The sequence below is a fragment of the Amblyomma maculatum genome, chromosome 10 (assembly GCF_055883805.1).
Source record: "Amblyomma maculatum isolate TAMU_Amacu chromosome 10, ASM5588380v1, whole genome shotgun sequence".
Classification (NCBI taxonomy): domain Eukaryota; kingdom Metazoa; phylum Arthropoda; class Arachnida; order Ixodida; family Ixodidae; genus Amblyomma; species Amblyomma maculatum.
The window spans coordinates 64,359,448-64,384,116 of NC_139353.1; the positions used below are offsets into that span (position 1 = coordinate 64,359,448).

Genomic DNA, 24,669 nt, shown 5'->3' on the forward strand with positions numbered 1-24,669 from the left:
ACGAGTTGGAACTGTGCGCTGGGCTCACAGATGCCGAAATTATTCGTCAAGTGCTTGCAGAGTCGGACGACGCCGACGACGATTCACCTGCAGCAGCGCAGCCGATGCAAGCTGAGTTGATGCAAGCGGTTGCTACCCTTTCGTCGGCTTACAGCGACACTCCGGCTCTCGCCAAAATTCAAACGGACCTGTTTTCACGGAAGCAGAGCGTGGTGCAGAAAAGTATTCATGACATTTTCCTGCCTCAAGGCCAATAAATTGAGCTTTTTTTGTGCACATTTGGTTTTTCGGACTGCCCGATTTTTCAGACATTTTCGCGGTCCGTTGAGAGTCCGAAAAATTGGTCGTTGACTGTAGGTGCGAATCGGGATTCTTAGGTCAGCTATTGTAAATATAACCAAAACCTCACTTTCAAGCAGAACTTACCCTTGTTATAAAAGTACAGGTTCGCCAAACGCACTTCATTTACCGCCCGAAGCCTTATCATTCCTCGCGTTCCGTAGTAAAATGCTCACAGCAGACCATACAGTTCTACTCTTGATCAGAGATTTCATCCGAGTCCGTGTCGACACTGCAATCGCTGTCTTCAGTAGCGTACTACGCAAAACTCATTGACACCGAAGTGCCTGCTGGCAGTGCAGTTGCTATGCTGTAGCCCGTACTCGAAAGCTTTCAGCTTAAAAGCAGCTGTATAACTTGCGTACCACCCCACCGCGATGCGGCACCAAGAACACGGTAGACAGTGAAACAAAGCAAGCAACACAAACGGAATGAAGGAACAATAACGAGACGCGGAGACATTTTGCAAAATGGTGACGACTGCGAGCATCATGGAGGTAAAAAAAAAAAGACGAGCATAACCGATGATGATGATCTACCCGAGCACGCTATCGCCGCCTAGTAGTGCGTGCACACGAGGCCAGCTAGGTTCAGTAGCGCTCCAAAGATGGCGCTTGTTACTACAGTAAAAGCTCGTTGATCCGAACTTCATGGAACCGGGAAAAAAGTTTGAATTATCTGATGTTTGAATTATCGAATGGCCTCGAAAAAATTGACAAGAGCCATTTGTATTAAGTAAATGTACCATATTTAGTCGCGTAACGAACTCGCTTGCATAATGAACCGACCCAGCCCTGATTTGTGCCTACGAATCCCGAAAAAAAAAAAAAGTCTTTTGTTGGCGCGTCCCTTCATTTCGCGCCCTGTCATGGTCCACAACACATTTCTTGGCAGTGCGCCAAGATGCTGCACATAATGGCGTGTTTATCTTTTGACTTTAGCTCCGGCAGGGGGGAGGGGGGGGAAGCGAACTTGGCAAAGCGCCAGCGCTTGTCCGGTGGTGCAAGCCTCCTTTTCAGTATGTTCGCTTTATCATGCTATGAGCGACTGGGGCGGGTGGCTGTCTACTGCCACTCCACTCAACGGAACATGCATAGCAGCTAGCAGCTTCTGAAGCAAACGGCGCTAAAAGCCGCCGTCACGATCGCGGCTGACTCGTGTGCTTCCGTTGACAACTGATGGGTAGAAAGATGGATGGCTATCGCAAAAAAAAAACAAAAAAAAAAAACGTTTAACCCATAGTGCCCGTCCGAGATCATAGCCTTTCATGGGCGATGGCTGGGACCGCGCTGACAGTACTTAACCCTATTTCCACGTTAACAGGGTTGGAATTAACGAGTATTTAGTTGCGAGCTACGGGGTTGCGCAGACGAGGGAGCTGGCAGCCGCTGCCGCGGCCATGCACTGACCTTGCCGCGGCGGCCGCCTTCCCCTCCCTCCAACGCCGCCAGCCGCCGCGCCAGTCATGGCGCCATTTAAGCTTTACCAACTCTTCCATGGTTTCACCTGGTTCCATCATCTGTCCCCGTTTTGGACATGCGCAGCCTCTAATAGACCCCTTTCATAAATGTTAAGTCGGCTTCACCTCTATGCTGCCTTCCCCATTAATGGCGGAACAGCAATGTATTAAAACATTATATTAAGGCCATAATTCATATGATTTATGCATCAGAACATATTTGCATAATTGCCCTATTACCACTACATGCATCTGTGTAGAAGCAACATGTGATTTCAGGTCTATATTGCCGTTTTTCTGGTGGCCAGTGACGCCATGTTTGGGGAAAGAAGCAGTGTGAGAAAGCCTACTTAACGATTTTTGAAAGGGGTCCATTATGCCTTCCGATCGTGGAGGCGTTTCTTAAATTTTTATTTTTTGCCGCATGATGTGCGCCAAGCCACCCAGACGCGGCAGCACGTAATTCGAATTATCCGTAGCAGAACCGACTCGCGTTCGAATTAACGGGCTTTCTTATACACATATCTCTATGGAGCTTGGCCGGACCAAGTAGTCTAGTTCGAATTATTCGAAAATTCGAATTAGCAAGCTTTCACTGTACTAGCAGACGACTCTCGCGGTGGTAATATTGGTGGTGCGATGATTATAAGAGGAAAAAACAATTCCAATTATTGACGCCCAATGTTGGGGGTGCGAGCATTATGCGAGTAAATACGGTAGATAGAAGCCCTACATTGAACATGCCTGCAAGCTTGGCTGCCCAAAGTGGGCGAAGCTTGGTCACAGGACTCACTTGCTGGCTCGGACATGCAGGTCCTGCAGTTTCTTGCGCACATCCCGCAGGTTGTGGAATGAAGGCTCCAGTGTGACGCCATCCAAAAGCGGCAGCAGGCTGTTCTGTGGGGGCACGACATCTTCGACAACGGCGTGCACGCGCCAGTCCCGGTGCAGCAGGTTCCAGACATAGCGGCGCGGTGCCATCCGGGGCTTCACCGTCTGGCGCTTCTTGGTGATCACGCTGCCAGAAAGAATGGGGGGTACTGAAACGAGCTGTTTGCTCCATTTTTGGGGATGACCAAACTGTAACTGCTCACTACAGTCTGGCTGCTGCACTTCGTAGCCAGTCCGGCATAGATTTCACCCCCACCACTTTCAGAGAACCTATGCATATATTTTCTGCGTGCACGTTAGGCACTAAGAGATGAAAACCAAGACGCTCGAGACTCCTCAGCACCGTTTAAAAGCCCCTGGGTTGGCTAAAAGCATTTGCGAAACAATGAAGATGAACTAAAACGAATCTAATTGCTGATAATTTGAGCTCTAAGCGCACTGAAAAGTTGTCCAAATTACACGAAGTTCAAATCATACGGACCCTGTGTAGTACGCAACATACATTATCTTCGATTAGGTGTGGATTAAATGGGTCATATTCTTTAGCTCCAAAAAATGCAGAACACTGCCACTGCTGCATCTGATCACTGTCACACTGAGACATTAGCGGCATCAGCTGCTACCCAAAGGATTTAAATGTAGCTGCGTCTTATGTTCTCAAATGCTGAGATAGAAATTTTAAGCATATTAAGGAGGAATTTATAGACAAGCGTCAGCCCGTGACATCAGCGGAGATGCGGCGGCGCTGGCGACAGCAATGACTTTCGTGGTGTAGGCGAAAGCCCGAGCTGTCTGCATTGGATGCGCAGCGCTTGCTGTGTTTTCGAGCATAATTCCTGGTACTCTTGCAAGTTTTCGTGCGGTTGGTTGTGCGACGAGGCACAAAAACAAAAATGGCACCTGTTTTCACATGTTTCTTGCGGTCGGATGAAGAGAGTGAAGGGCAGCGGCATTGAGCGCGACAAGTAGACCCTTCGGCGACGAATTGCATTCGCGGCTAACATGCGTTGTGCTTCTGCATTGGAACTTGGTCAGTTAGTTTGCAACTCTTAATTATCGTGTTTGTTTTTCGGCTGCACGATGAAGAGCACAATAGCAAACACCTACAGCTTGTGCACGTTATGTTGTATATACTATCAAGTCGATCATAAGAAGTTTTGACGTGATACATTCCATGTGTGTACGATCTTAAAGACAGGATCGAAAGCCGCACTGTAACATCCCATTCACCTGCAGTACTGCCCGTGTATATATGTTCGCAGAGAAAATGAAACAAAAGCTGCTGCGGAGGTAACTGCAGTTGAGCGGTCACTCCAGCGCGATACTGCCGAAACAGACCCGAACTTGTGAAGCAGCTTTCCTCTGATAACACTTTCGAGAGTTTCAACGAGACTCTTCATCCCCGGTCCTAGAAAGCGAGTAAACATCATTGGGATCCCAGCAAAGTCATGCAGTGCTATTTCTACGATTATTGAATTTTATTTTTAAGATCAATAAGAATTACAAACGAATTAAATATCCACGTACAACTAGCTCTGATCGAGCACGATATTTAAGTATGGTATGTTTAGACAAAGTTTTATTAGGCACTATACATTACCGTGTGTGATGACAATTAGTATGGTATAGTATATGGTATATATGAAATTTAATGTCCCAAAGTGGATTCGGCTATGAGGAGTGCAAAATAAGCAGTATAATATGACGCGCATTTCAATAAGAAGGTTCTAGTGTATTAAAAAAAAAGATCAACAGATCGCTCAAATTTCGCAGCAAGTGATTGTGGAGAACGTTGCACTTGTGCTCGTGCACCTGTCCTACAGAGAGAAAAGAACAAAATGAGCATTCTTAAAAGCCTTCATATATATATTAATCTCTGAATAACCTTGACGCGTCTATACGATGAAACAGACGTGAAACTTTTTTTTTTTTTTTATCGACCAGGATAAAACACGTTAGCAGCATGTACTATCAGCGAATGTGAAAAAGAACTATACAATGAAATTCTGTCCCTTAAGTTGCAGGTACAGTGAGCTAAAGATATGGTTTGAGTTACCTACATAGTTGCCAGTAATAATTATTCTTTAGAGTGAAGGTGCTTAATTGGAGCAGCGGAAAGTCCGAGTCGTCATATGAAAAACACTTCCATTCATATCGTTTTCCTCCTTTCATCCGCTAGCAATAGGCCAGGAAGTTGAAAAATGTTGACTATTAGTTTCTCTTTACACTGGGCTTTCTCATTTTCATTTAACTTAATCAGTCACTACAGCCACCCACCGTAGCCGCGCGCTGTTAAGGCCTTGGTGAAGGAAGCCAATGCAGCTCTTTGCCGGGTAATTCCAGCAGTAATCAGCTCCAAAAGTGCTGAAATACTCTCCAGGCATTACCAAACCATTTCTTCACACAAGCGAAGCGCACGGTTCAGAATATTCGCATGTGCGAACCGGTTTCGAACGCAGCGTCGCTTGGAGCTGTGTAGGCACGCTGCGTTTCTGCCTACACCTCATGTTGCTAGCGGTCGCAGCGCCACCTTTGTTTACAAATATGACGCTTGTCTATAGTGCAATAGTAAAGTCACTTGGATCAATATAAATCTTTGCTATGTAAGGGCACTAACTAGTATACAGTTGAACCTGAATATAACGAAGTTGACAAAAGTTCCAATTTTTCGTTACATGCAGGTTTTGTATGAAGGCTCGCACGAATGATGCAGAAACCAAACCGAAAGGCTTCAGATATCAGTGAAGGTGAACTCACCCTTCAGGCATTTATTCTGCACTAAAAAACTGCATAATCTCAGCTTGTTTCCGCGCAAGCGAAGGCACAACACGGCGCTCCAATGAAGCTAAATCATGTATGCTCCTTTTTTTGTCGCGCGAGCCGACTAAACGGCGCAATATGTCGATTGCGTTCATCACCCCCTTCGCGGTGTGCACGTCACACGGATCTGGCTCACAGGAACAATAATCACAGACATCGGGATTTTGCACGCTTTCAGCAAGTGCCTCATCATTCATTTCTACCGTAGCTACGGTGGAGTTGTTGGCAAACAAAAAGTCGCTCAGGTGGAAGTTGTCGGGGACACCACCTTTGCTGCGTAGCTCATCCCACACTTCGGCCACATCGGATGAAGCTTTCTCGTCGTCGACACCAGCCTGTGCGTTTTTTGCAATCCCTGCCTTCATAAAGTACTTTTCAATAACTTCTGCCCTGACTTCTTGCCAGGAGGCAGCAAGTGTTTCTACTGACTGATAAATATTGATCTTCAGCTCCCGTTCCAGATGGATGTTCAGAAGAAGCTTCTGTATCAGTCAGCACCGGTAACAGAATTTAAAACCATGTGAACACTGCCTTGTCCGCATCATCATATGTTGACAGTTTGGGATGTTGAAACGAGTGGCAACGTCCTTTTTCTTCTCGCCCGCGGAGACCGCATTTAAAATGGCGTTTGTCTTGAAATGACAAAACGTTTCGTTTTCTGGCCGTTGAATTCATCAGAATTCATCACGACGAACTGACGCCGCAGATACAAGCGGAGCCCCACGAATAGACAAACGTCATGTTTGTAAACAAAGGTGACGCTGCGATCGGCAGCGACATGGGGTGTAGGCAAAAGCGCAGTATGCCTACATTGCGCAAAGCGACGCTGCCTTCGAAACTAGTTCGCGCGTGCGAATATTATGAAACGCAAGCTTCGCTTATGCGTAGAAAGAGCTTGGTTTATGCCTGAAGAGTATTTCCGCACGTTATCAGCTGATTACAGTTGGAATTACCTGGCGGAGAGCGCTGCACTGGCTTCGTTCTCCGTGACCTCAACAGGGCGCAGCTACAGTACGTAGGCGACTGCCGTGAGCAAGTGATTATAAGTTTAATAAAATCGAGAAAGAGCAATGTATAAGAAAGACTAATAGTCAACCTTGTTCAACTCCCAGGCCTATTCCTAGCGCATACAAGGAGCACGACAATATGAATGACTGGAAGTGTGTTTTTCATATGAGGACTCTATTGACTGGTTTCCTGCTGCTTCAAGCACTCACTCTAAAGAACAATATTATTGGCAACTATATATAGTAAACTAGAAATCACATTTCTAGCTCACTTTACCAGCAAAATAAGTCATAAAATTTCATATCTAATAAGAAGAACTCAATCAAAAGATTGAGCTCTTTGTAACATGTTCGCAAAGTGTGCTGCCAACTTGTTTTCGCCTGCTCGATAAAAAGACGTTTGACGTCTGTTTCATCTTACAGACATAGCAAGGTCGTTCACAGGTTAATATGTACATGAAGGCCAGTAAGAAAGCTCTGATTTTGTTCTCTTTGCGCTATAGGAGAGACGCATGAGTGCAGATGCAACATTCTCTACGACCGCTTGTAGCGAAATTTGCGCGATCTGCTGAGCTTTTTTTTAATATCCTTGGAAATTTTTTTATTCACATGTGCGTCATCTTATTCTGCTTATTTTGCACCCCTCATAGTCGATTCCACTTAGGGACAATAAACTCCATGTACCATATATACTTAAATATCCTGCTCAATCGGAGCTATACTGTTGTACGTGGATATTTAATTCTTTTGTCAGAATCTTATAATGACCTCTAGAAATAAAATTTTAAAATATGAGAAATAATGCTGCGGAACTGCCCGGATCATAACGATCAAGAGTCACTCGTTGAAACTCACGAAAGTACAGAGAAAAGCTACTTTCAAGACCGGGCCTGTTATTGCCGGCAATATCGCCCTGGAGTGACCGCTCAAGGCAATTGCAATTACCTTCACAGCAGCTTTTTTGTCATTTCTGTGTGAACATATGCACGGGCAGTACTGCAAGTGAATGGAACTCGCAGCACAGCTTCCCTGCGGGATCATACGCATACGGAATATATCGTGTCTGAACTTCTTATGACAATTTTGATAGTATGTCAAAACGGGCATGAGCTGCAGGCGTTTATTCTTGCGCTATTCGTCGTGCCGCTGAAAAGCAATAATGACAATTAATGATTGTAAACGAACTGATCTAGTTTCGGTGAAGAACTGCAATGCATGTTAGCCTCGAAGGCAATCCGTCACCGAAGAGTCTACTTGTCGCGCTCAACGCCGCCGCCCTTCGCTCCCATCTTTATCCTACCGCAAGAAACATGTTAAAACAAGTGCCATTTTGCTTTTTGTGCCTCGAGGCGTAATCAACCGCACCACAGCTCTAGAAATATTGGGAATTATGCCCGAAAACCCAGCAATCGCCGTGCATCCAATGCAGACGGCCCGCGCTTTAGCCTACACCACGAAAGTCACTGCTGTCGCCAGTGCCGCCGCATCTCCACTGACGTCACAGGCTGCTGCTTGTCTATACAGGCAGAAAGGCTGGCCTAGCACTTCCGAAATACGTCGGGCGAACCAACACCGCAATCCGCAGACATACGAGACGTGCACGAGGCGCCGAACAACAGACAAGATGGCGAATGCACAACGTGCTCAAAAATTGCATGTGCTACACGCGCGTACAGTACCAACAAAGAAATCGCCACTAACGCCACCTGGTGTTGCACTACGCTACCAACGCCTGAGGAGGCTGCTGCATTAGCCACGGAGCGGCGCTAGAAGGTAATACTAACATCATCATCGCCAATTTTGCATGATTTCTGCGATTACAGGCGTTCACGTAGCTGCTGACTTCTTAGAGCTCTAATATTTACTAAATTAATGCATTTTTTCGGCCAAATTTTCAGCAAAAGCTCAAAAAATGACTGATCAGCTTCGCGAGTTTGTTAAATCAAGGATGACCACCGCAACGCCTTCGTTACATAGAGGTCGAAAATACATTGGCTTCAATGGGTGTGGCATTGAGGAATTTAAAAACTTCGTTAAATTCAGGAATTCGTTACACAGAGGTTCGTTACATCCAGGTTCAACTGTACGTAAAAGCTCATTATAAGACACACTGAAGGGAGCCCAGAAAGATCTCTTATAACCAAGATTTCTAAAAACACTGAGGATTCAGATTCATCATCATCATCATCAGCCTGATTATACCCACTGCAGGGCGAAGGCCTCTCCCATATTTCTCCACTTAACCCGGTTCTGTGCTAGCTGCATCCACTTGACCCCTGCGAACTTCTTAATCTCATCCGCCCACCTAACTTTCTGCCGCCCCCTGCTACGCTTTCCTTCCCTTGGAATCCAGTTTGTTACCCTCAGCGACCATCGGTTATCCTCTCTTCGCACTACATGTCCTGCCCATGTCCATTTCTTCTTTTTTATTTCTACAAGAATGTCGGTAACTTGAGTTATTTGTCTGACCCACTCTGCACGCTTTCTATCTCTTAATGTTACCCCTACCATTTTTCGTTCCATAGCCCTCTGGGTTGTCCTCAACTTAAGTAGAACTCTCTTGGTTAGCCTCCACGTTTCAGCCCCATAGGTGAGTACAGGTAAGATGCAACTGTTGTATACTTTCCTCTTGAGCGATACCGGCAAGCTGCTAGTCATAATCTGCGAGTGCTTGCCAAATGCGCTCCATCCCAATCGTATTCTTCTTGTTATTTCCTTTTCGTGGTCCGGGTCTGCGGTTACTACCTGTCCTAAGTAGACATATTTGCCTACTACTTCCAGTATTTCGCTACCTAATGTAAACTGCTGTTCCTTCCCGAGGCTGTTGAACATTACCTTAGTCTTCTGCATATTGATTTTCAAGCCTACCTTTCTACTTTTCCTGTCTAGGTCATCAATCATTATTTGCAGTTCATCCCCCGAGTTGCTTAGCAAGGCAATGTCATCAGCAAATCGCAGATTACTGAGGTATTCTCCATCTACCCTTATCCCTAACTGCTCCCATTCCAAGTCTCTGAATACTTCCTCTAAACAAGCTGTGAATAGTACTGGGGAGATTGTGTCTCCTTGCCTAACACCTCTCTTTATGGGAATTTCTTTATGCAGAACTATGGTTGCTGTGCAGCCGCTATATATATCTTCCAGCACTTTCACGTATGGCTCGTCTACCCCCTGATTTCGCAATGCCTGCATCACCGCCGAGGTTTCAACTGAGTCAAATGCTTTTTCGTAATCAATGAATGCTATGTATAAGGGCTGGTTATATTCCGAGCATTTTTCTATCACCTGATTGATGGTATGGATATGATCGATAGTAGAGTACCGTTTCCGAAACCCTGCTTGATCCTTTGCTTGATTGCAGTCTAAGGTTGTCCTGATTCTATTAGCGATTACCTTAGTAAATACCTTATACGTAACAGACAGTAAGCTGATTGGTCTGTAATTTGTAAGGTCCTTAGAGTCCCCTTTCTTGTGAATGAGGATAATGTTTGCATTCTTCCATGGTTCCGGTACCGTCGATGACACCAGGCACTGCGTATACAGGGTGGCCAGGTTTTCTAGCACGATATCCCCCCCGTCCTTCAGCAAATCTGTAGTTATCTGATCCTCTCCAGCCGATTTCCCCCTTTTCATAGTTTCTAGTGCTTTCTTGACCTCGTCCTTCGTCACTGGTGGAACGTCTGACTGTTTTTCCCTACCGCCAATCTCATTACGGTCCTGACTACTTTGGCTACTGTAGAGATCTGTATAGAACTCCTCGGCTACTTTGACTATTTTTTCCATATTAGTGATGACGTTGCCCGCCTTGTCCCTTATCGCATACATCTGGTTTTTGCCTAAGCCCAATTTCTTCTTTACCGCTTTAAGGCTTCCCCCGTTCTTTACAGCATGCTCAATTTTCTCTATGTTATACTTCCTAATATCGGCCACCTTGCGCTTATTGATTAGCTTTGATATCTCGGCCAATTCGATCTGGTCTGTTGGATTGGAAGCTTTCATACTCTGGCGTTTCTTAATCAAATCTTTCGTCTCCTTAGACAGCTTACCGGTATCCTCTCTAACTATCATACCGCCTACTTCTACCGCGCACTCAGTAATGATATCTCTGAAATTATTGTTCCTTGCCTCTAGGAAAATGTCGCCATCCTCAGTTAGAGCTGAAAACCTATTCTGTAGCGAGATCCTGAACTCTTCTGCCCTCCCCCACACCGCTATTTCGTTGATGGGTTCCTTTCTTACTAATCTGTTGCGTTCCTTCTTCAGATTTAGGCTAATTCGCGACCTCACCATCCTGTGGTCACTGCATCGCACTTTCCCGATTACCTCTACATCTTGCATAATGGCGGGGGTTGAACACATTATGAAGTCGATTTCATTTTTAGTCTCGCCGTTAGGACTTTTCCATGTCCATTTCCGGTTCTTCCGTTTGCTGAAGAAGGTATTCATGATTCGTAAGTTACTGCGCTCTGCAAACTCAACTAGTAACTCCCCCCTGCTATTCCTAGAACCAATGCCATAGCCACCTACTACCTTGTCTCCTGCCTGTTTTTTCCCTATCTTGGCATTGAAATCGCCCATTAGTACAGTATACTGCGTCTTTACTTTTCGCATTGCCGATTCTACATCTTCGTAGAAGCTTTCAACTGCCTGGTCATCATAACTACATGTAGGTGCATAGGCCTGTACAACCTTCAGTTTATACCGCTTATTAAGCCGAATTACGATGCCTGCAACCCTCTCATTAATACTATAGAATTCATCTATATTCAGATTAGATCAGTTTATTGCAAATCAGTATAAAACCACAGTTAAATGGCCTCAGCTCATGAGTCCGACTGGTCCAACTACCGGCCTACAAAGCGACTGGCACTGCGGAAGCTGGGATGGAAGTCCAAGCCAACGCAGATTCAACTCAAGTCAGTGCACACCACCGGCACTACAGAAGCAGAATGATGGAAATTTCGGCGCAGGCATTTAAGGAGTGACATCCACCTGCGGAACACAACAGAATCAAGCCAAGGAAATGAAAAGTTAAGCGCATATGAATTAGGACAATGTCGGCCGCATTGTGTGAAAGCATCTGGGTCGCATCTCTTCTACAGAGTGAAGAATTTAATCTAGATGCCCAAAAAGGTTGTCCTTAGTAACTGAGTGTCTGTTGCAACCATGTCTCTAGTGTGCGATGTTAACGTGGCAAAGATAGAAAAACTAACTAAACCATTTCCATGTGCCTCTTATAACTGAGTGTCTCTTGTAATGAGATTTTATCAAAGTCACTGTTGAAGTCCTAGTTAGGCATGTTTCTGGCTCCTGCAGACACCACATTGTTGTCCGAGCCAATTCCTTTCTTTGGCTAAGTGATAATCCAGAGAGCAGAAGGAGGCAATAGGATAGTACAACCAGAAAGACTGGTCCGTGCTGTCATCACGCAACAACAACTTGTGTGCACTTGAGGCTCCATGCCCCAAATGAGGTGCCGAGGCTGTGACGTAGGCATACGAACAGAAGGAATGATAAATACAGAAGGCAAGTTAGCAAGCGGTCAAGCAATTCCTGGAGACAGTCCACTCACTTGAGCAGGTACTGCCGTGCCTTGTCCTGGCAGCTGGCCAGGCCTGCTCCTGACCAGTTGACGATGGCTAAGCCGGGGGCTGACTGCAGGATGAGGTTGATGATCATGCGGACCCTGTTCACCTGCAGAAGGAACCGGGGGTTAAACTTCACCCACATAGGCGTAATGCAACCTCTAGAGGTTATGTTTAGAAGTTAGGGGTTTGAAAAAATGCTCATTAGGGGGTTAGGTGTTCTGCAATGGCAAGCTGACTGCTTCCTCTAACATACCATGAAAAGGTCCTCGTCTGTAAAGGCAATGTCGAATGCCAATTCGAGGTCGTGCTCTGGATACAGGGCAATATTGGTTGGCGACTCGTAGCCTAGGCCGCAGAGGGCTCCGGTATATTCGGACCGCTCAGCATTCACCCTGGGTCGAAAAGAGAAACATTGCGCGATTGATTTTTTTTGGACCAGTGGAAAACTCTTTTTTTCTTTGTGTGTGTGTTAGAAGCGCTGTACAAAAATATTGACCTGTGCATGTGGCCATTTTTTTTTTTATGTAGGCTGACACTAGAAACCAGAAGTAGTGACGGCAATGGCTGCGAGTCGAGAAAAGTGATGTACTAAAATAGAAAATAGACCTCACCCGCCAAACAGAAATTTGAAAATTTTTAGCATAGAGTAGAGTTGATTTTAGTTTCCACATGAAAGACTGTTACGACAAAGAAATATACGCCTCATTGATGAAAGCTTTAGTAGGCCACGGTCACCACTTCATCCAAGGTATTCAAAACACTGTGGCACCATCTAGTGACAAACACTAAGAGAATGCAGAATACTATAAAACAAGATACGCATTCTTAAAAAATATGACAGAAAAGAGAAGACCGTGCTCGCACAGGGACAGAACACTGATCAAAAGTCATTCCGATAGTTACCCTATTTACTCGTGTATAACCAGCTCATTCATATAACACGCACCTCTAACTTAGAACTAAGAAAAAGCCCCCCCCCCCCCCCCCCCCCCAAGTTTTCGCGTATAACCCGTGCATCTATCAGAAAAAAAAAAAAAAAATAAGAACGGCTGTCGGCCGACGGTCACCCAACTCCTATGTCACACGAGCGAGACAACGTGCAAAACCTCCCCACCATGTCCTCTCATTCTCACTCTTCTCGTGTCATTATACCGCTCCTTTTCTTAACCCTTTTATTTTTCTGCCATGCGAAATTCTCCTTTCTGTAGCTACTTCCCATCTTATTTTACTTTGTTAATTCTCATAACTGCTAAGTTAAGGAACACTTAATTTTAATTCCATTTCATAAATTCGATCATACCAAAAACAAGCACCTCAACAGTTGTGATCATGAGCCGAAACATAATAGTGCCGAGTATTTTATGGCTGTGGTTGCCAGATCAGAACGTCAGTTTCCGAAAAATAAAAACTGTCCACGGCGAATAAGAGAGTGTATATTAAAAAACTACCCGCTGCCCTCTGTGCCGGATCGAACTTACGACCTCCTTTTGATAGCCAACTGCGCTAACCACTGCACCAAAAAAGTTAGGCCTAACTAGTGCTTTCAGAGGTTTAGCTATAGTTTTAGCTGATATCTCCGCACCACTAAAGTATCGCGGGTAATCTCAAAGGCAGTAGGAACGTTTACCGCTTAACTGTAGACTGCCAACTTGCTGAGCACACTGCTGATAGTTTGAATCATGCCGTGTAATTCAGTAGCAGGTAAAACCTTCAGCGGATTTCTTCACAGGGCCAGCAGCGGGACCACGACTGCTGTTGGTTGTGTTGTAAAGTTCAAATGCAAGTTCTGCACTTTTTACGCATATAATTCTTGAAGCATATTGAATTATGGAACAAAACTTTATTGCGTGATGCATAATGTAGCATTCAAATTGGCTTGCGAAGTAGCAATGCAGCAGCTAGACTTTATGACTGTAATTGCAACGATCGAGGTGCTGGAGGATTGGCAGCTCTAGGCAGGCTTCAGGAAAATAATCGCTTCTTTTCATCATTTCTTTGTCACATACTATGTTCATTTTGCACTGTTCTGTGCAATTCGGAAACATGGAAAGATTGTTCACAGTCTCGACGCGCCACAAATCTATTCGCTCCGAACACTGATGTTTATATTCCACAAGCATTCAGCGGCCCCCGAGCATTTTGGCAGCTCACGCTTGTGTTTTGGTCAGGGATTATGCATGAATACTACTTTTCACGTATATTAGTGCAGAAAAGTATTTGCCACAGACGTGGTGTACAGAGCCAGCTTCGCGTTTCGAGAAAGATTGTGCTTGGGGGCCGCTCTCGCGAAGACTCGGCCACCGACAGTTGGCAGACGGGTTTTGTCGGTGTCCCCGGCCTCAAAGCCTGTCACACTGGGAAGGCATTTGGTTTTCGGTCATGTTGATGTCACTGTCGGCCTAGTGTGACTGCTTGGTCGGCCGCAGGCACGGCTAGCCGACGAGTTGGCCAATTGTCTGAGTTGTCGGGTCTGCGTCGTGTCATGCTAGTGTGACAGGCCCTTAAGACGTAGTCGTCCTCGGGACCATCATCCAAGCTGTTACTGATGGCACATTTTTAAAGCTCTTACACATCAAGTCGGCGGGTATGGCTTTCGATGATCCACTGCAGAGCAGTGGAATATCGAGCCTTTGCAAGCGTCCTGTCGGTGTAAGGGCGTAAAGGCCGCCGGCCTAGCCGCACTCATGGCACCAAAACAAAGCAGGCCAACAGTAAAAACTGGGTTGACTGGGTGTTGAAACAGCACCTTACAAATTGCCCAACAACCACTGGCTGAACAAAGCTTGACAAGTGGTCTGGCAAATAAAGACACTATGCTATGGATTTGGCTATACCTTTAGTTGGCTCCCTATCGGCTTGACAAGCGACGATGACAATGGGGATGGCGGACAACGAAAAAATTCGCAAACCCATACCCCACTTTCTAAAAGCACTTTTTCAAATTTGTGCATGGGTTATACGCGAGTAAATACGGTAGTTATTATGGGACTTCTGGTGCATAAACAACTATGGCCATCATGAGCCGAAAATATATAATGAACTTATGGTGTTAACAAGCAAGTCGTGGTTCATTGCATATAGAACGAGCACTTCAATATCCAACAAATGAAGATTTACAACTTTAATTCGGCAGTGAAGATCACATTAAACAAACTGAAGAGACCCCTAGTGATGAAGCGCTATCATCAGCGTAGCTCTACAAAAGCATTTGTTGGGCGAGTTGGTGTTTTTGATGATCCATAACTACAGTGCAAACGACAGGACAGAGATGGAGGAGGGACACCACACAGGGACACCACACCACACAGACAGGACAGAGATGGAGGGACACCACGCCACACAGTGCTGTGTGGCGTGGTGTCCCTCCATCTCTGTCCTGTCGTTTGCACTGTAGTTATGGATCATCAGCGTAGCGCCCCTCATGACCACATCTATGGAAAATATCTGATTTTATTAAGTGTATCTGTTCTTTTTTCATTCTGGCGGCTGAGATTTATATTATGTTTTGGCACATCCCTCTTGGTACGTCCAATTGTCATCATGGTAGCTGTTCGCGGTTTTCAGCACCGACCTACACAAAACCGAGTGCACTGTTTTGAGAAAACGAGGTTTTAACTACTGCACGTACTGCTGCCCAGGATATGTCCAGATGCAGTGCTCACATATGAGCAGTCAATGTTGCATTTTAAAGCTGGTAAATTGCTCTGTGCAATAAGATCTAAATGACTTAAGATTACCACTTACACATTTAATTAAACTAAAAGGATAGTGCACTGAAAATTTTGACACTTAATAGGCCTTAAAACGCGTATTTAACGAGTCCATAACTTTTGTGCCAGGGAAGCAAAAATGATAAGAATGGTACAATTGCACTCCTTGGCTCTTGTAGAACACACAAAACATCAAATTTTAATAATCTTTGATATGGAAGTTATTAAAAACTTGGGCGCCACGATCAGTCATAAATTATGAATATTTCAAACTTGACACGTGATAGGTAAAAATAGACTGCATATTTGTGTTCAGCACACAAAACCACATTAGGTGTGCTGTTTTCATTCATGAAAAATAAAATTTGCCAAAATTATTGCCAAGGGTCTCAGCGAAGCTGCGCGGGTGTTTGCAACCCCTCCCCCCCACACACACACCTGAGTTCCACGTAGGGCGCAAACAGCACAGGCATGAGGCAGTGGAGGCCCGGCACGGCGGGCAGCAGAGTCGTGTTGCGCAGCAACACATTGTCGCTGGTGGCGCTCTGGCCCACAAAGCATGACACCAGCAGCCGCGGGTGGGGGTTCTGGGGCTCGCCATTCAGCAGCACCGAGTTGACACTGGACCGGTCCACGCGTATACTCCTGCCAGAGAGAAGAGTCACACAGCTGTTCGGCAGAGTGACTAGAGTATATACCACAGAACAATCTTTCCTCGGCAGTGCCTGTAATCTCAGCAGAAGCTCAACATAACAGCAGGCCGGCCTTTTATTGCGTAGCTGACAACAAGGTGCAAATCCGTAAGCATGCACTCAAAGTGAAGGAGGTGCGCATCGCAACACAGCACGGCAAGTCCCAGCATGGTCTTTTTTTTTTTTCTGTCCTCTATGGTGTCATTCCCCAGACATAACAGTCACTAAGCTGCATTAAGATGGAATAATGCCCGCTGCTTCCCAAAAGAGAGCCAGAAACAAAGTCAGTGTGAGTACTGTACTTGCAGAAGGCCCCGTACAAGACCAAGACAAGAGCGACTTCCTTCACCCGATCAGTTGTTCTGTTCCAGTTTTACAAATGAACCCGGATATATCAGACTTGAAGGGGATCGCAAAATAGTTTGATATATCGATAATTTGATATACAGAAATCGGCTTCAGACGCTACTTACGATCGCAAAAAATGATGCCGTATTTGCTGCGTAATCAACCCACTCGCATAATGAACCCACCCCCACTTTTGCCGCCGAGAATTTGAAAATAAAAAAATGCGGTAGTAGAGGCGTCCCTCTGTTTCGACTGTTGCATCCACAGCTCTTATTGGCAGCACGCCAAAATGCTGCGCAGTGTTAACATAACGACATGTTTATCTTTTGACTTCAGTTAAACCTCTATGTAACAAATCTCCACATAGCGAATTCCTCTATATTACGAAGTTTTTCAATTCCCCAACGCTACCCCCATTGAAGTGAATGTATTTGAAAACTCCATGTAACGAACATGCCACGGCGGTTAACCTTGTTGACCTTGATATAACGAACTCGCGGTGCCGACTGTCTCTCGGCTAGTACCAAGCTAGTCGAAATTTTGCAGAACCCCGCAAGTTTCAGGACGATAAAACATTAACTGAAGTGAGAAGAACGCTTACTATAGCAACAAGTGACTGCACTTGATACAACGCGCCGTGTTTCAGCGCCGACGCCGTATCCCCGTGGTAGACGGAGCAGTCTCCGCTGCTTTTGCTGTTGGAACATGGTACTACAATAGTTCATGCTTAAAAGCTGCAAAAAGTAACAGAAGATAGACAAAGGGCGAGCAGCGTGCGTCCATCGCTGCCACATGGTTGCTCGCGGGCTCCTGCGCGTCGGTAGCAGGAACAGTGGAGTGCGCTGGCGACGCGAGGCAAAGTGTTTCCTTGGGCAACGGTGGTGGGTGAGCGCGCGCACCAATGCGCACGGGGCTGTGGCGCCACTGCGTGCGCTCTCCTCCGGACTGATTCCTCCTCCACCCCCTTTCCCCGCTCCCTCGTAGACGTGTCGCGCAAGCCGCTTCTGACTTCAAATCATTCTGATTTACTGTTAACACTTTCAAGGTGGTTTCCCTTACATCAGTTCTTAAGGGGGGACGCGGGTCTTAAAATCCCGAAAAATGGTCAAAAATGGCAATTTTCAAAAATTGCTGTTTTGAAGTCTTCAATCTCCCGACTATGCCTCTACAAAATATTACAGACAAACCCGGATATATCGAACCCGGATATATCGAATTTTGGTTATATCGAACTCACGGAATATCCCCTTGAAAATCCCATGTAAAAGTATAGGAAAGCCGCGTCATATATCGAACTTAATTTCACTGGCCGTTCGATATATCGAACTCCGCACCACGCACTGGAAAGTGTGCCTTCCCCAAAGACGATCGCATCACCCTTGGCCGTTTGCCGCGTGTCGTTTTCAAGCCACGCGCGGAAGGAATGAGGGGACAGTTCGGCGACGGCTGGTCTGGGCAGCACCGCGCCCATTCCCCAAAGGCGCGCGCATCTGCAGTTATTGTTTTCCGCGGGCCAACACATGACGTTTGCAAGCCATGTGCGTGGGTGTGCCCACCCTTGTGCCAAGCTATTTCTCTCCCTCAGCACGCGCTACGCATGCGCCAAGCCAGCTCAGCCCGTTTTCAGACAGGCGTCGACGCTTTCTCCGGCGTGTGTTGCGAACCCTCTGCGCGCGCAGCGGCTGTGGTGGCTATGGTGCCTGTGGACATTAAAAAGCGGCAGCTCTCTGTTTGTTAGCTTTTTCTTTTTTTTTGCGAGTCATCCTTTCTTATCGTTGTGCTGTTCGGATGTTAAGAAGCGGCAGTTTTTTTGTTTTTTTTTTTGTGGGAGTCGTTTATCCTTGCATGTATGAGTCAACGAAAGCACGCGGTCAGCTGCTGCAATCATGACGCCCGCCCCAAGCGCGGCGTGATAAATCGAACCAGGCTTGTACGTGCAATCAAGCCATCACGGGCACTCTGCCAAGTTCGCTCCCCGCCACCGCAGGAGCTATCAAAAGATAAACGCGTCCCGACGTTATCGCTGCGCAGCATCTTGGCACGCTGCCAAGCAATGAGCTGTGGATGCGACGACCGAAACGGAGTGACGCGCGCCATCGACATGCAAGCGAAAACGCTTGCGATTTCTGCCGCGGCAACACAGAAACCTAGTTTAGAGCTGCCGCGGTGGCTCGAGCAGCGAGAGGGAGTTTGAAATTTTTCGCTGTGTCGCTGCCGCTCGTCCCCGAGATCACTCAATTGCTTGCATGTGAGCGAGCTGGCCTTAACACTTTTTTTTTTTTAAATTCTTCGTGCAAAAGTGCAGGGTGGGTTCATTATGCGAGTGGGTTGCTTACGCGACAAATACGGTATCGTTTTTTGGCATCGTAAGTGCCGTCACAAGCCGATTTTTGTATATCGAATTATCGATATATCGAACTATTTCGCGATTCCCTTCGAGTTCGATATATCCGGGTTCGACTGTATAGCTCAATTCCTACTCAAAGAATTAAAAAAACGGCAATTTAGAAACGTCGGTAAGTCGAAATGTCGCGTGTCTCGATGGCGCGGGACGCGCGCTTGAAAGCAAGCACGCGAAAAGCAGTCGGCAAAAAGAGACGCGCGTGGAATAAGAAGAGTGCCACATCGAGAACTACTGCTTCGGTGTTGCCGCAAGCTGCAGGGCCGTCGGCGGATGCGGCTGGATTGAACTCGTCGACCACAGTTTTGCCGATGGATGCGGCTGGACCGACATCGTCGATGTCAGCTTCGATGGTGGACGCCGCGGCTGGACCGTGCCGATCGGCGTCAACTTCGGTGTTACTGCAAGTGTCTGCGGTGCCAGTGGATGCGCCTGGACTTAGTCCGTCGAAAATATCTACTTTTGATGCTCTGCGAGTTGCTTCAAATTCCTTGTCGTCGGAAGCGGCCCAGCCGGCTGAGCTAAGCCTAACGACGACTTCGGCGTTTCCGCACGTCGCTTCAGCGTCGACGAACGCGGCTAAACCGAGCTCGCGTGCTCAACGTTTGGACACAGTGTTTTTTACGGAGGCGGAGTGCGTGGGACGCGAAAAATACGCAGATAATGCCAGGACATCATTGGCGAAGAAGTCCGCGACTTCTCGCAAGTTCGAGCTGATGAACGTCAGCACAGTAAGTGTAGACGACGATCGCGGCACTGAGTACATAATTGTTGATATGAGTATACTGAAGAAGCTGTTTGCATCCACAAGCTGCAGCAAGTGTAGGATGGCCAGTGTTCAACTCGCGAAACGCAGCGAAAGAGAGTATGGCTTAGCTGTGAAGTTAGTGCTCACATGTCCGAATTGAGATTTCGCCGAGCGGCACTTTTCGTCGCCACGAGTGCCCGGGAAATCTAGCATCACACCCTTTGAAGTAAATCTGCGGGCGATGAAAGGCATACGAAGCATAGGGAAGGGAGTGACTGCTCTAGCGAATTTTTGTGCAACAATGAACCTCTCCCACCGAGGACTTCACCACAAAACTTTCAGGGGGCACACGAACACCATGGTGAAAGCTTTACAATCACTGAGCGACCTAAACGTGGGCTATCGCACGCATGACTATGTTGCTGCCTTTCTCAGCAACCGATCCGTCTGCCTACAATTAGGCACAGTAAAAACTTGCCCTTTCACACTAGGCAGTAAGGGAACGCCCCAGGGAGCAGTTTTGTCCCCATTTCTTTTTAACATTACTCTTATCCCGTTAGCGAGGGATCTTGACAAAATTCCTTCCATCTACCACTCCTTGTATGCGGATGACATCACCATCTGGGTCAATACCGGCAACCATGGCGAAATAGAATCCAAACTTCAGCTGGCCACTGACACTGTTGCTACGCGTGCAAGCAGCATTGGTCTAAGCTGCTCGGCAGCTAAATCTGAGCTCATAGTCATGGACCTAAAAGAACGAAACCCCCCTAACATTCAAGTCACATTAAACGACACCCCCATCCGCAGGGTCAATAGAATCAAAATTTTAGGCCTCAGTATTTCTGACAACGGCTCCAACGCCGAGACCATAAAATTAATTCGTGCTGCCATTTTGAATACAGCCTCACTAATTAAGCGTATCGCCAATCGCCATCGCGGCATGAGGGAGGCAGACACATGTCGCCTCATTCAAGCATTTTGCCTATGCAGGATCACCTACTCCATCCCTTACCTCTACCTCACACCCATGGAGACCGAGCAACTCAACAGACTTATCCGCACAGCTTACAAAAGCGCTCTCCTCCTTTCTAAATCAACGCCTACTGAAAAACTACTTCAACTAGCGGTTCACAACACCTTAGGGCTCACCTCATTAGTCAGTACCACAGACTCTCACATACCGAAACCGGCCAAATTCTTCTGCGCCAAATTGGGATAAACCTACCCGGTCATACCTCGGCCACGCGCAATTCTCCCACCGCTGTTAGCAAGAATCTTTACATTCCGCCTCTTCCCAAAAATACCCACCCGGAGCATAATCGTGACAGACGGAAAACTAGAGCCAAGGCTTTGCACAAGCACTGCCCTCCTGGCGCTCCGGCAGTTTACGTAGACGCGGCCGAATATTCAAACCGACCAGCTTTCGCATTGGCCGTCGTGGATGGATTCCACAACACGATAGTCAGTGCGTCCATTCCAAATTTGCAGGATTCCCTGCAAGCTGAATAAGCAGCAATTGCCCTAGCAATCACACACTCCTCTGCTGAGTATATCTTCTCAGACTCCAAAACAGCAATTAGTAATTATGCCCGTCGCAAAATCCACTCCCCGGCCGCAAACATTCTAGCATCATCCCCTCCACCGAATCACCTCATCACCCTCCTCTGGGTCCCTGCGCACAGCGAACACCCAGGCAACACGGCCGCTCACTCCCAAGCCCGAGCACTCGTCAACCGGGCTGAGAGCGACCTGGTGCCTTCGTCTCGCAGTGCCAGAGATCGGCTTCTTAACTACCACGACCTCGCCGTATTTTATAGAAATTCCCGCCTGCTGTACCCTCCTGCGCATAAATCTCTTCCCAAAAGCGACCAGGTTTTCTGGCGCAGACTTCAGACGGCCACAGTCATGACCCCTTTCTTTCTATTATAAACCGTGGCGAAACCTCTCCTCACTGCCACTTGTGTCCTAGCACCAGAGCCGACTTTACTCACGTCTTCCTGAATCTGACAGTGAGCTGGGCCCGAGGCGTCGCCGAAGCTCAAAAGTGCCCGGCCATCTAGAGCGGCCTGAGGGCCCATCGTCGTCCTGCTCCCTCACTTCCCTTTACCCCCCTCACTTGGTTCTTTATTGAATCATGAAAGTTGCTACCTACCTACCTTGCCAGGCAGTTGCTACTGCTACAGAAGCAGCAAGTGTCAAAGTGGTGAAGGACTTATACAAAGACTTCCTGAACCCAACAGGAAATGTAGACGTGATATTTGATGGCACATGGAAAACGCGTGGCCACAATTCAAATATTGCAGTTGGCTGATTATAGAACTGTACACTGGCCTTGTACTGGACCATGTTGTGCTTTCAAGGTACTGTCGTGGGTGCCAAGGGGCACCTGATCCCAGTGATGATGGTTACGGTGACTGGGCTGTGAACCACAAGTGTATGAAGAACATTGACTGCAATGCCAGATGGATGGAGAGCGAAGCAGCTATGATTTTATTCAATAGGTCCTTGAAAAAAAAATGGGTTGCAGTACACAACCATACTTTCGGATGGTGATAGCCGCACTTTTCATGCATTGACCCAGGAAGGCATGTATGGATATATATCCATCGAAAAGAAGGACTGCCTCAACCATGTCCACAAGCGGATGGGGACGGCTCTTCGCAACTTGGTTGAGAAAAAGAAGGCACAAGGGCAATCTCTTGGTGGAAAGGGCAACCTTACCCAAGAAAAGATAAAAAAGATAACCAATTACTATGGGTATGCCTTGCGGAGCCATAGCCACGACGTCGCAGGCATGAAAGAAGCAGTGCGAGCCACGCTGTTGCACCTGACCTCAACAGATGAAGCCCCAGATCACAGTTGCTGTCCTCAAGGAATTGATTCATGGTGTGCCTTCAATCGTGCTTTGGCAAACTAGGTGGAGCCTCCACCACACAAAAACCCTCTGCCAGGCCATGTTCGCACAGCACTTGAGCCAGTTTTTGCCAGGCTGGGCGACGAGGCCCTTTTGAAGCGCTGCAAAGATGGCATGACACAGAATGCCATCGAGTGCCTGCACTCTGTCATCTGGAGCCAATGCTCTAAAAACACACATGACTCTTTGCTGGCTGTTCAAAGGGCTGTTGCAGAAGCAGTTTCTCGCTTCAATCAAGGAATGGCAGCAACCAGCAGAGCTGTTGCAGCGCAGCTTGGTTATAGTCCTGGCAGGTGACTGATTCGTAGGAGCCTTGGAAAAGATAAACAGAGGCTGTGCAGGTCTGATAAGGGTCACACCGATAGTGAAAAGGTGAAGAAGAAGATGGCCAAGAGGCACAGGCCTGACAAAACCCAAGACTACTGCCCAGGACTTACGTGAATGATTTAAGATTCAGAGACTGTAGCAAGTGACTTTCTGAGCATCTTTTTCTGTCAAGTGCCAATGCCATACATAGATTTTCACAGCCATTACATGAACAGATTTATGTAAATTTGGTGTCATTGTGTTCAGCAATAACTGGGCTGCATGCTAAAGCATTAAATTTTTCCATGTGATTGGAAAACAAAAGTGGCACATTGAGTAAAACTTTGAATGCAGTTTTCTTAGCTTTGTTTATTTGGTAAAAAGCTGCGCCTTATGGAACTTTTCATAATGTTTGCATGCACGGATTTTATTGAACTTGGTATCATTTTTTTCAGTAAAATCTCAGCTACATCCTAAAGCTTTCCGCTTTTGGTAAAGTCTGATAGACTAGCAATTAGATCAGATGTAAACTAATTACTCCCACATTGTTTTCTTCTCCCAACTTTGTTATTTATTCATGACCTATGTAATGACTTCTTAAAAATTTCCTTAGCTTTAGGACGTGCCGTAGGCCCTTGGAAATGACAGCATATTTTTAAAACCAGTTTTTTTTTTTAATTAAGAAAATACCGTAATGGCCCATAAGAAAAGACACTATGTGCAGTACAATATCTTGTCATATCTTCTTGTCTAGATGAGGCATTTCAAATCTAAATACATATTTGGAATCAGCATTCAAAGATATATCACCATGGCAATTTCCAGCAAGATAGGTTAAGAAATAAAAAAAAAGTTTTTAAGACCCTCATCCCCCCTTAAGGGGGGACACTGGTCTTAAAGCCATTTTCTTTCATTTTTGAACTAAAGTGATGAAACTTGGCACACGTGTGCAGTTCCTGGTGCTGATTCCAAAAATATAATTAGTTTTTCTCTGAACCAATTAGGCGTTGAGATAATTAAGAACAATGGTGCACTTGCTGTAAAAACAATAGGAAAAAAACCACTTCACAAAAACTTCTTATTAGCATATAGCTATGTACTAGAATGAATAAGGAACACAATGTTGCAAGCAGATTTTTGATTTCATGATTATTTTTCATTTTATTGCACATTGAAGTTTAGTAGTCGTAACATGGAAACACAGTGGTCACAAAAAGTGCCATTTTAAAAAATTTTAAAGCAATAATTAAGAAATCTGCTTGCAACATTGTGTGCTCTACATATTTGGCTTAATGCTGAAACAAAAATCATTGCTGTATCTGCAATGGGTGTTGAGATATCGCATTCACCAACTTGACAGGAGACCAAAATTCACATCTTGAGAAAATGAGAAAAACAAACGGAAGTCATTTTTAATCACTAAAAGTAAAAAATACAGTGGAC

General features: G+C 46.2%; 1 protein-coding gene across 3 annotated transcripts in view; it reads right to left on the reverse strand.

The window, feature by feature from the left end:
- Positions 1-24,669, reverse strand: part of spn-E (tudor domain containing 9 protein spindle E) — a 153,491-nt gene that overhangs the window by 4,090 nt on the left and 124,732 nt on the right. For 2 of the 3 annotated variants that reach the window (XM_084582928.1, XM_084582930.1), the window contains exons 30-33: positions 16,253-16,459; positions 12,358-12,496; positions 12,089-12,210; positions 2,592-2,816 (exon numbers count right to left, since the gene is read on the reverse strand). In XM_084582928.1, the coding sequence (XP_084439054.1) occupies positions 2,592-2,816; positions 12,089-12,210; positions 12,358-12,496; positions 16,253-16,459 (693 nt within the window). Of the gene's footprint in view, positions 1-2,591; positions 2,817-11,341; positions 11,509-12,088; positions 12,211-12,357; positions 12,497-16,252; positions 16,460-24,669 lie in introns of those variants that run through there. The other variant, XM_084582929.1, reaches the window with a different exon arrangement.